At 36.5% G+C, this 13593-nt stretch overlaps 1 protein-coding gene across 1 annotated transcript in view; it reads right to left on the bottom strand.

Moving 5' to 3' along the window:
- LOC106092025 (nocturnin) overlaps positions 1–13304 on the bottom strand; it is a 140325-nt gene extending 127021 nt beyond the window's left edge. The window contains exon 1 of the mRNA XM_013258769.2: positions 12932–13304. Coding sequence (XP_013114223.1) covers positions 12932–12996 — 65 coding nt within the window. The 5' untranslated portion in view covers positions 12997–13304. The remainder of the gene's footprint in view (positions 1–12931) is intronic.
- Positions 13305–13593: the final 289 nt, after the last annotated feature.

The raw sequence follows: 13593 nt of genomic DNA, 5'->3' as shown, positions 1-13593 counted from the left end.
TCTGTATCGGGACATAATTGGATATGCATAGATTTCATATAGACATATCCCCCGATTTTATGCCTTGGGTCTTAGACACATATCCGAGTATCCAAAGTGAGTTAAATTAGTTTTTTCTTCCTGTATATTTCATAAGAAAAATCCAATTTGTTTCATGATGAAAACTCATTTAAATGAAAATATTTAAAAATTTTCAATTTATGCAAGCATATTCTACAATTGAGGTGGAACACATCTCCAATGTATAATATTATGTAAATTCAATACTATATTGGTACACATTTTGTTTCAAATAATACAAAATTCCAAAATTGCTAAAAATTTGGATATGGAACATCTAACTATCATCAGGAAATGGTCTATAAGGCGTTTATTTCTAGATAGAATAGGTTCGTAGTTAACATTCTCTAGAAAATGGTTACGTAAAGTGTAATAAAAATGCGCCTTATATGGACTCAAAACTCAGAATTGGGGCATTGGTCTTTAAAACAGCTATATCCAAAATTGATATGATTTTGCCCGGTCAAGGACTTAACTTGCGTATGGAAAAATGTGAATCTGTGCCGATTTAAGCTCATTATCAGAATTTTTGAATACTCCAGCGCTACAAAAACTGACAGGCAACCAGGCAGCCACACGCACAGATACATGTACATGGTTAGACCCCCTTCAAAGTTTTCCATAAATTATATACATAATTTCTAAAGTCGCAAGCGAATATTTCAAGTAAGGAATGGTAAAAATCGGTCGGATCCTACTATAGGATACCGTTTTCCACCGAGCCTAATTACACACTTGCTTGCATATGAAATTTATCTTCTCAAGTTAAATTTTGTATAGATCGGACCAAAATTGTGCCTAGTGCAGCCATTATATCCATATGCGATCAAGAGCTTTATATAAATCTGAACCAATTTGAATGAAGTCTTGCAAAGGTATTGAGACGTCAAATAAAACACCTCATGTGCCCATTTAAGGGCATATCGCATAAGGGCTATATATGGAAGCTTTATCTAAATCTGAATCGGTTTTTTTCCAAAATCAATAGCGTTGGTTCTTGGTCAGTCGGAAAACAAATGCGACCTACACCTTTATCACAAGAATAAGTCCAGAGACGCACATGGCTAATGGGTGCAGCTCTTCTCTTCCTAAGCAAAATTCCACAGTGTTGGTGAAGAATATAAAACTCATTTAACTGGTCTACAATTTCTCAGACAGTGTTTCCTTATTTCAAAAAAACTTATTTCTCTGGCAGTGTTTGTCAAATATATTAAAATTTTCTGTTATATTGGTATATATAGCATCATTCTTCGTCGTTTTCATAAATTTGAGTTATACAATGTTCACAGTACAATTTCCATACGTATTTATTTGGGGCAGACAATAAACTTGTGGGGTATCCATGACAATGAACTTGTATTGCCTATATTTTCAACATCATTGACTTGTTTGTCTTCTGTTTATTTTTGTGTTTGTTTTGTTCGCATAAATGTTTACCAGGGATGGATAATTTCGCTAAAAAACATTCAATGCCAATTAACTTTTTTAATACCCTCCACCATAGGATGGGGGGTATACTAATTTCGTCATTCAGTTTGTAACTACTCGAAATATTCGTCTGAGACCCCATAAGTATATATATTCTTGATCGTCGCGACATTTCATGTCGATCTAGCCATGTCCGTCCACCTGTCTGTCGAAAGCACGCTAACTTCCGAAGGAGTAACGCTAGCCGCTTGAAATATTGCACAAATACTTCTTTTTAGTGTAGGTTGGTTGGTATTGTAAATGGGCCATATCGGTCCATGTTTTGATATAGCTGCCATATAAACCGATCTTGGGTTTTGACTTCTTGAGCCTCTAGAGTGTGCAATTCTTATCCGATTGGAATGATATTTTTCACGACGTGTTTTGTTATGATATCCAACAACTGTGCCAAGTAGGGTTCAAATCGGTTCATAACCTGATATAGCTGCCATATAAACCGATCTAGGGTCTTAACTTCTTGAGCCTCTAGAGTGCGAAATTCTTATCCGATTGGAATGAAATTTTGCACGACGTGTTTTGTTATGATATCCAACAACTGTGCCAAGTATGGTTCAAATCGGTCCATAACCTGATATAGCTGCCATATAAACCGATCTTAGGTCTTGACTTCTTGAGCCTCTACAGGCCGAAATTCCTATCCGATTTGAATGAATTTTGGCACGTAGTATTTTGTTATGATATCCAACAACTGTGCCAAATATGGTTCAAATCGGTTCAAAACCTGATATAATGATATAGCTGTCATATAAACAGATCTGGGAACTTGACTTCTTGAGCTTCTAGAGGGGGCAATTCCTATCCGATTTGGCTGAAATTTCGCAAAACGTTTTTTATTGTTACTTTCAACAACTATGTCAAATAAAGTACAAGTCGGTTCATAACCTGATATAGCTGCCACATAAACCGATCTGGGATCTTGACTTCTTGAGCCTCTAGAGGTCGCAATTATTATCCGATTTGCCTGAAATTTTGTACGACGGATTCTTTCATGACCATCAACATACGTGTTTATTATGGTCTGAATCGGTCCATAGCCCGATACAGCTCCCATATAAATCGATTTCTCTATTTTACTTTTTGAGCTCACAAAAGCGCAATTCTTATTCGAATTGGCTGACATTTTACACAGGTCTCCAACATATAATTTAATTGTGGTCCAAACCGGACCATATCTTGATATCGCTCTAATAGCAGAGCAAACCTTTTCTTATATCCTTTTTTTTGCCTAAGAAGAGATGCCGGGAAAAGAACTCGACAAATGCGATCCATGGTGGAGGGTATATAAGATTCGGCCCGGCCGAACTTAGCACGCTTTTACTTGTTTTAAATATAATTACATGAAATTTTTTGTACTAGCACAATGTTACCTTCATTTTACACAAAAACTAATTGGTTTTAAGTGTCCCTCTACGATGCCATGTAAAAACTTCTCCCCAAAAGAGGTGTCTGACTGCGGCACACCGTTCAGACTCGGCTATATAAAAAGGAGGCCCCTTATCATTGAGTTTAATTTTGAATCGGATAGCACTTATGGATATGTAAGAAGTTTACCCCTGTTCCTTAATGGAATGTTCATGGGCAAATTTGAAACGAGAGATATGCCCAGGTTTTTTGTACAATACAGTTCAAAGCACTTCGGCCCGGCCGAACTTAAAACGTATGTAAAACACAGCTAGTACAAAACTTTATTACCAAGAAATTAATATTTTATGTAAAAGGCTATTCGTTTAAATTTCTTCGAAGTTGTGTAGAAGTGCCACATTTTAAACATGAGTAACCCGATTAAAGCTGATATTTGTATTCATGAAATTCAATTTTTCAAAATGGGTGAGATTTGCGAAACCGGTAGTGTCGATCTTTCCTCCTTGACTGTGCAGATCTTTTCTCCTTGACTAAAACACAGAACACTGGAAGGTTATAATATCTCCCGAAATCATTCATCTGATCACCATACATTTAAAATTTATATTAATTCACAGATGGACTAGTGACAATAAAAATCGATTATTCGAATTTCCGAAATATGTAAGGTATTTTTATACCTAACCCAAGCTGGGTATTTTTACGACGCACAGTGGACGCAATGACAAAAAATTGCAAATAAGTTCACAATTATTGATCTGTTGATTTAAGCGTTTAAAAATATACTTTCAGGAAAATTACATTGTGGGTCTATATCTTTAATACAGGGTGTCAAAGTTCTACTTCTCCAACCTTTAAGCGGCTATAAGTTTTGATTTACTACGCCGATTTGCATGATTCAAATCGGCCCATATTTTGATATAGCTGCTTTATAGACCAATCTCCAAATTAAATATTTTAAGTTTATAACAAGTAAAAGCGTGCTAAGTTCGGCCGGGCCGAATCTCATATACCCACCACCATAGATCGCATTTGTCGAGTTCTTTTCGTGATATCTCTTTTTTAGGAAAACAAAGGATAAAAGAAAAGAATTGCTATAATATTAGAGCTATATCAAGTTATGGTCCGGTCTGAACTGAATGTTGGAGACAATAGTAGAAGTCATTGTGTAAAATTGCAGCCAATTCAAGTAAGAATGGTGCCCTTTAGGGTCTCAAGAAGTAATATAGAGAGATTGGTATATATGGGAGCTATATCAGGCTATGGACGACACGCAAATCGGGTTATATGACAGCTATATCAGGTTATGGACCGATTTGAAACATATTTTCCCCAGTCATTGGAAGTCATAATGAAACACCTCGTGTAAAATTTCAGTAGAATCGGATAAAAAATGTGCCGTCTAGTGGCTCAAGAAGTCAAGACCCGAGATCGGTTTTTATGACAGCTATATCAGGTTATGGACTGATTTTAACCATACATAGCACAGTTGTTGGAAGTCGTAATAAGACACATCATGCTAAATTTCAGCCAAATCGGATAAGAATTGTCCCTCTAGTGGCTCAAGAAGTCAAGACCCGAGATCGGTTTATATGACAGCTATATCAGGTTATGGCCTGATTTCAACCATACTCGGCACAGTTGTTGGAAGTTGGAGTAAAACACATCTCTTGCAAAATTTCAGCCAAATCGGATAAGAACTGAACCCTCTAGTGGCTTAAGAAGTCTAGGCCCGAGGTCGGTTTATATGGCAGCTATATCAGGTTATGTACCGATTTCAACCATACTTAGCACAGCTGTTGGAAGTCGTAATAAAACACATCATGCTAAATTTTAGCCAAATTGGATAAGAATTGTGCCCCCTAGTGGCTCAAGAAGTCAAGACCCGAGATCGGTTTATATGGCAGCTATATCTGCTTATGTAACGATTTCAACCATACTTAGCACAGTTATTGGAAGTCATAATAAAACACCTCGTGCAAAATTTCAGCCATATCGGATAAGAATTTTGCCCTCTAGTGGCTAAAGAAGTAAAGACCCGAGATCGGTTTATATGGCAGCTATACCAAAACATGGGCCGATATAGCCCATTTACAATCCCAACCGACCTACACAAATAAGAAATATTTTTGCAAAATTTCAAGCGGCTAGCTTTACTGCTTCGAAAGTTAGCGTGCTTTCGACAGACAGACGGACGGACATGGCTAAATCGACTTAAAATGTCACGACGAACAAGAATATATATACTTTATGGGGTCTTAGTCGAATATTTCGAAGAGTTACAAACAGAATGGCGAAATTAGTATGCCCCCATCCTATGGTGGGAGTATAACATGCGTATTTTTTATCCAAGTTGGCTGACATTTAGAACGGTGATGTTTATTAGACCTACCTACAACTGTAGCGAATATAGTTCAGATTGGTCCAACTTTTGATGTAGGTCCCATACACACGTACACTTGATTTTTGGTATTTTTGCTTTGTAACAGACATTTTTACTCTAATTTTTCTAAACTTAGGCAAGCGACATTTTCTGGGCATGGCAAATCCATGGACGGATTGATCAATATTTTGATTAAGCTCACATATAAGGGTACATTTCAAAAGAGAGATTTTTTTGATGTCTAGATGAAATTTAGAGTAAATAAAATCCGAGTTGGGAAATGTTTAATACCTCCTTGCAAAAGTATGAAAATTTCCCTGAAATTAAAGTATATTGCGTAAATTAGGAGTTCGATTTTATTGAGTAATGATGACAATAACAATAAAATTTGGAAAATTGGAATTTTTTGAAAAATGGACTTATAGAGATATTTTCATGATTTTTTCTGTGTTTTGTAGAAGAAATTATACAGAAACAAGTAAAAGCGTGCTTAGTTCGGCCGGGCCGAATCTTGGGCACCCATCACCATGGATTCTGCTAAATTTTTACACCAAAGAATAGGACCGCACGTAACACGATTGTTGGTAGTCGTAACAGAACACTACGTACACAATTTTAGCCCCATCGGGTAAAAATTGAGGCTTGCATGGGCTTGAGATGTCAAATCAGGAGATCGACTTAAAAGGAGCTACACTCATAGAAAAAAGTTTGCTGAAAATAGCAAGCACTGTCTGATAAATAGTCTGCTAAATATAAGTAGTTAATCAAACTGCTATTGTAGCAGTAGTTCTGCCATTACAGCAGTAGTTCTGCAATTTCAGAGCAGCAGGCTTACTGCTGAAAAGTCTGTTGTTTGCTGAAAATGACAGCTGCTTAATTATTAAGGGGATGTTAGAAGAAAAAATGAAATACAAATGTTAATGTGTGTCTCAGTGGATGTTTATAATCACCACTGAATGTATACTTTCCATAATATTTTTCCTTTCAATATAGGTACAAAGGCCATGCCAGTCATGTACGCATTAGTAGAGCAATAACCAAAAATTCAAGCGAGCTCCCAGCCGCATTTCGAAATGTATTTCAATGGATGGATTAGGTAGCTTCTTAAGGGTAATATTCCACAACTCAAAATCATCGCTTCTAAAAAAATATAAGAAAGGCCTAAAGTACATATAACAAGCAAACATAAAAAATAGCATAACATTCTTTTTTTCTCAGCAGATGATTTAGCTGACCGAAATGATCGCTAATACAGCAGCCCTATGTTTGCTGAAACAGCAGTAATGTCTGTTTTCCCCTTTTTCAGCAGACAAAAACTGCTGTGTTAGTAAACATTTTTATTGTTTTGAATAACAAATTTGGTTGAGTGTATATCACGTTATACACCGATTTGGACCATACTTGTCACGATTGTTGGGAGTCATAACAGATCCCAACGTGCAAAATGTCAGCTCAATCTGATAACAACTGCGACTTTTAGGGGCTCAAGATATCAAAGCGGGAGATCAGTTTATATGGGAGCTATATCAGGTTATAGACCGATTCAGACCGTACTTGGTACGATTGTTGGAAGTCGTAATGGAACACTATGTGCACAATTTCAACCAATCGGTTAATATTTGCAGCTTTTAGGAGCTCAAGAAGTCCCCAATTTATATGAACAGGCAAAAAATTTGAAAATGAAAAAAAAAATCGACAGAGCCCGGTCGGGATTTGAACCTGGGCACACGGAGCAGCGGCGAGAGAAAGCCATCAATACAACATCTAACAGATGCACAGAATCATGTGCGTACAATGGGAGTAGTGTAATTTATTGTAGACAAAAAATCTACCACTACACGAAAGCACACGTATTGGGAAAAGTACAGCTTATAGACAGGGTTGTCGAGCGTGTTTAACGTGACATTTGTATCATCGAATACAAAAAAAACATACCAACGTACGGCCCTTGAAGCCGTCACACCTTATATGGCTGAAAAGTCTTCTAACCAAAGGCGAAACCCGTCCCATAGTGGTTGGTGTGTGTTACGATACCTGGTTTTCCATTTGTAAAGAAAATCTCCGATCATTGGAGCTCGTCTAGAAAGAGAAACAAACAAAAGGAGAATATTTATACTTTATGGGGCCGCAGATCAATATTTCGAGGTGTCACAAACGGAATGACTAGATTTGTATACCTCCCATCCAATGGTTGTGGGTGTAAAATACAACGTAGTACTTGGTTTTTAACAGTGAAAACAGCACTATTTGAAAATTTACTTTTTTATACCCACCACCGAAGGATGGGGGTATATTCATTTTGTCATTCCGTTTGCAACACATCGAAATATCCATTTTCGACCCTATAAAGTATATATATTCTTGATCAGCGTAAAAATCTAACACGATCTAGACATGTCCGTCCGTCTGTCTGTTGAAATCACGCTACAGTCTTCAAAAATAGAGATATTGAGCTGAAATTTTGCACAGAGTATTTTTTTGTCCATAAGCAGGTTAAGTTCGAAGATGAGCTATATCGGGCTATATCTTGATATAGACCATTTAGACCGATCCGCCGATTTAGGGTCTTTGGTCCATAAAAGCCACATTTATTATCCGATTTTGCTGAAATTTGGGACAGTGGCTTATGTTAGATCCTTCGATACCCTTCGTCAATTTGGCCCAGATCGGTCTAGATTTGGATATAGCTGCCATATGGACCGATCCTCAGATTAAGGATCTTAGGCCCATAAAAGCCACATTTATTATCCGATTTTGCTGAAATTTGGGACAGTGAGTTGTGTTAGGCCCTTCGACATCCTTCGTCAATTTGGCCCATACAAGGCGCATTTATTGTCCGATGTCGCCGAAATTTGGGACATTGAGTTAGGTTAAATCCCTTGACATAGTTCTACATTTTGGCACAGATCGGTCAAGATTTGGATATAGCTGCCATATAGACCGATCTCTCGGTTTTAGGTTTTGGGGCCTTCGTTAATTTCACTCAGATCGATCAAGATTTGGATATAGCTGCAATATAGACCGATATCTCGATTTAAAGTCTTGGCCCCAAAAAAGACGCATTTACAATCCGATTTAACTGAAATTTGACACATTGACTTATGTTAGGCTTTTGGACATCCATGTTTCATATGGTTCAGATCGGTTTATTTTTAGATATAGCTACTAAAAAGACCTATATTTTGTTATATATAATTGAACATTGACTTGTACTTATTGGTATTTGGTCCAAATCGGATCATATTTCGATATAACTGCTATGGGACAAAAGGTATGCAAATTTCACTGGATTTTGATGAAAGGTGGTTTACATATATACCCGAGGTGGTGGGTATCCAAAGTTCGGCCCGGCCGAACTTAACGCCTTTTTACTTGTTTAATATTTAAGCCGCTACAACCTCATTTATGGATAGGATATGACTTAATACACCTTAGGGTTTTGGAAATATTTTTAGCTTTAATTTAAAAAAAAACGATATTTTTCTTATTGGAAACGATGCCATGTTTGAACCGCTATAGGTATTGACATAATTCTTTTTACTTTTTTTCATACATATTCTGGCACAATTTGTATCAGCTTATAGCTTAAAAATTGGCAAAGTTTTTACGTAAAACGGAAAAAATCCAAGGCAAAATTGTAATACTTCCAAAAATAAACTATTCATATCTCATAAATAGTGCCCTATGGCATAGTAGAGTGTGAATGTTTTATTTACATCTCGTCAAGCTCCTTTTTCTACTCCTAAATCATACAAATCGGTTCAGTAGATCAAAAGCTATAGACCACTTGTAAGTGGAAGAAGTGCAAAGTGGTTAACTTTGACAGCCTATGTCCTTCTTCACAAATGTCTAAAACATTTCCAATATATTTTCGGGTTGGCACAATGTGCGACGCAAGTCAATAAATTTCCCAGGGGAAAAACTTGAATGGGGCCGGTATCGCATGTGCCTTATATGAGGGGTACTAATGACACTACCGTGGCATGGATTTTTTTATGTTTTGGTGTTTTTTAGACGAAAGTTCTTCAAGAATAATTTAAAGTTATGACCAAGAATCTAGCATTATTACAAAGACAAGGGTTTGCCATTTGAGCATAGAGATCTACACTCAAACTTCCAGTTTTGAGATATGGTCCGTCAGTAAAACGTCTGCATTGGTAGGTCGTATCCGTATTTTTAAACTGTCACCATCTCTGTACAGGGCATTTTAGCTTAGTATATTTGTTTGTAACACTCAAAAGAAGAAAATATGCAACCAACCATAATCGACTCAAAATCACATCCTTTAGCTACATTCGTCTGTCTATCCATCTTAATTTGTGTGCAAAACATAAGGACTTAAGAATGACGAATTACATTTAGCCGCTATTTAAAGGCATGTAGTTGTCTTATGACATGTCACTTTTTGTATTCACATGTAATTTAAAATGATAAAATGAAAATGATTATTTTTGCTATCAGAACTGTGTGTTATTTTCACTTGACATAACCTAAAAATGTGAGCAAATCTTATTTTCAAAAAGTGTATACATTTAGTGGTGATTATAAACATCCACTTAGACACACATTTACATTTGAATTTTTTTTCTAACATTCCCTTCATAATAAGGCAGTAGTAATTTTCAGCAAACAACAGACTTTTCAGCAGTAAGCCTGCTACTCTGAAATTTCGGAACTACTGCTGTAATGGCAGAACTACTGCTACAATAGCAGCAAGATTAACTACTAATATTCAGCAGACAGTGTTTGCTATTTTCAGTAAACTTTTTGCTATGAGTGTACTTTCCATAATCTTTCTTCTTTAAATTCAGAAACAAAAGGCCATGCCAGTCACGTACACATTAGTAGAGCAATAACAAAAAATGCGAGCGAGCTCTCAGCCACATTTCGAAATGTATACCAATGGATGGATCAATTAGTTTCTTTACAGTAATATTCCACAAATTAGAATCATCTCTTCCAAAAAAAAATCTAAAAAAAAATCACTAAAGTAAACTAAACAAATAACAGGAAAATATAAAAAATAGCATAAAATTTTATTTTCACCAGATTTTTGTACTTAGAAAAGCATATTTTCTTTGCTGATTTAGCTGGCCAAAATGTTTACTAATGCAGTAGCCCTATGTTTGTTGAAACAGCAGTAATGTCTGCTCTCCCATTTTCAGCAGATAAAAACTGCTGGTTTAGCAAACAGTTTTGCATAACAATTTTGGTTGATTGTATGTGGGCCGGTTTTGGTTGAAATCGATCCTGATTTAGAAATAGCTCCCATATATATTTACGCCCGATTTTGACTAAAGGGTGGAATGCATTTTGTATACCCTACACCACTTCTGTGGTACACGGTATTATAACTTAGTGCATTTGTTTGTAACACCCAGAAGGAAGAGAGATAGACCCATTGATAAGTGTACCGATCGACTCAGAATCACTTTCTGATTCGATTTAGCTATGTCCGTCTGTCTGTCAGTCCGTCTGTCCATGTTAATTTGTGTACAAAGTACAGGTCGCAGTTTTCATCCGATCTTCTTCTTGGTACAGACATTTTTTCGATCCGACCCAAATATGAGTCAGATCAAACTATAGATTTCGTTCAATAACTTCATATGTACAAAATATTAATTGTACACCCTCCATCATAGGATGGGCGTATACTAACTTCGTCATTCCGATTGTAACACATCGAAATATAGGTCTAAGACCCATCAAGGTATATATATTTGTTATCGTCTTGACGTTCTAAATCGATTTCGCGGTAACCATCCGTCTGTCGAAAGCACGCTAACTTTCGATGGAATAGGCAGTCCAAATTTGGAACGTATACTTAGTGTAGGTCGGTTGGGATTGTAAATGGGCTGTATCGGTCCGTGTTTTGATATAGATGCCATATAAACCGATGCCGGATTTTGATTTCTTAAGCCTTTAGAGAGCGCAATTCTAATTCGATTTAGCTGAAATTTTGCACGAAGCGTTATATCTATGTTAGGACTTCCAACACCAACGCCAAATCTGGCCCAAATTGGTTTGTAACCAGTTATAGCTGATATATATACCGGTCTGGGATTTGGATTTCTTGGCCTCTAGAGTGCGCAATTATTATCCGATTTAGCTAAAATATAGGCTCGATTAAACGCTACCGGTTCTGCAAAAAACACAAAACTCGAAAACATTTCAAGAAAATACGAGAGCTGCAGTAGTTTTGACTCTAATGTGTTCAAAACGTGGCATGCGATTCGCCTACCTGCTATAGAATTCGTTTTTAAGTACTGAATATTAATTCAGTCACATCTTCCAGTAAGGAAGATGATTTTTATGAATGTTTGAGTTAAAACAAGTAAAAGCGTGCTAAGTTCGTAATAATTGCGCCCCCTTGTGGCTCAATAAGTCAAGAACCCAGATCAGTTTATATGGCAGCTATATCAGGTTATGGACCGATTTGAACCATTCTTAATACAGTTGTTGGAAGTCATAACAAAAGACGTCATGCAATATTTCAGCCAAATCGGATAGGAATTGCTCCCTGTAGAGGCTCAAGAAGTCAAGACCCCAGATTGGTTTATATGGCAGCTATATCAGGTTATGGGCCGATTTGAACTATTCTTAGCACAGTTGTTGAAAATCAAAACAAAACCCCTCATGCAAAATTTCAGCCAAATCGGATAATAATTGCGTCCTCTAGTGGCTCAAGAAGTCAAGAACTCAGATCGGTTTATATGGCAGCTATATCAGATTATTTACCGATTTAAACTATTCTTAACACAGTTGTTAAAAGTCATAGCAAAACACGTCGTGCAAAATTTCAGCCAAATCGGATAGGAGTTGCACACTCTAGACACTCAAGAAGATAGGTTTACATGACAGCTATATCAGGTTATGGACCGATTTCAACCATAATCAGCACAGTTGTTAGAAGTCAAAATAAACCACCTCATGCAAAATTTCAGCCAAATCGGATAAGATTGTGCCCCCTAGCGGCTCAAGAAGTCAATATCCCAGATCGGTTTATATGGCAGCTGTATCCAAACGTGGACTGATGTCGCCCATTAACAATACCAACTGACCTACACTAATAAGAAGTATTTGTGCCAAATTTCAGCGGATAGCTTTACTCCTTCAAAGTTAGCGTGCTTTCGACAGACAGACGGACGAATGGACATGGCTAGTTCGACTTAAAATGTCATGACCATCAAGAATATATGTACTTTATGGGGTCTTAGACGAATATTTCGAGGAGTTACATACAGAATAACGAAATTATTATACCCCATCCTATTGTGGAGGGTATAAAAATTAAATAAAATAAACTTTTAAATGATTGGCCGTTAAAAGGTAAATTATGAAAATAAATTCAGTTTTTTAGTTTTCGGCGGATATATCAACTTTAACGATGGTCCGGTATATCAAAACTTCTGTTTTGCTAAATTTTAATATGCATTTTGCAGAGAACATGAACTACCATCTCTGGCTATTGTCGCGGTGGAATGTCATAACGATGTTAGACTATGCAGAGGTTGATAATCAGGTAATCTGCGTACAATGCAATAACAACCTCCCCATGGTCTCGTGCGTTTAATGTTTATCTAATATAAACGATTATTTTTGGAAATAGTTATTGATGTAATCACGTTTTATACTTACAAAAATTTCTTAAACGCCTTATACAAAGCCACTGCATAATGGATAATTGTTGATATAAGAAACATTTTTGCACTTTTTTTGTTATTGCTTTATATTAGTGTGGAACAACAATGTGTAGCTGTTTTCTCTTGGTTTGCATAAACTTGGACTTTTGTACTATGTATTTCCTAAATAGTTTCGGCGATACGAATAAAACACACACAAAATAAGAGAAATAGGCCAACGCACAACTAATGCACAATGACATTCATGGATTTTAGATTAAGTTAAGAAAGATATTTTCGTATTTCTCTGATGGAATTTACCGAAATAACGACGACGTCTTTAGATACTACCACCTCACAAGGAGACCATAAACAAACCGTTTCACTAGAAGAACTTTTTTTTTTTTTTTTTTTTTGGACTTTAATTGAAATGGCAGAGTACGACTCTATATGCCAGGTTGTACTTCCGAAGTTGGTGTCCCCACCAACTGTATATAAAAACACGTGTAATAAAATTACAGAATTAAAAACAAAGTACAGTTATAACTGTACTGAGTATAACGATGACTATGCACCGAATCCCGAAGCGTCCACTTCAGACGAATTCTAAATGCAAAGTGGACTAGAAGAACACAAAAAACTAAACATGGACAGAACAGATGAGACGGCAGAAAAAAA

This window comes from Stomoxys calcitrans, chromosome 1 (assembly GCF_963082655.1).
Source record: "Stomoxys calcitrans chromosome 1, idStoCalc2.1, whole genome shotgun sequence".
Taxonomy (NCBI): Eukaryota; Metazoa; Arthropoda; class Insecta; order Diptera; family Muscidae; genus Stomoxys; species Stomoxys calcitrans.
The sequence above is the reverse complement of the archived record's forward strand: the minus strand, read 5'-3'. Positions and strand labels throughout refer to the sequence as shown.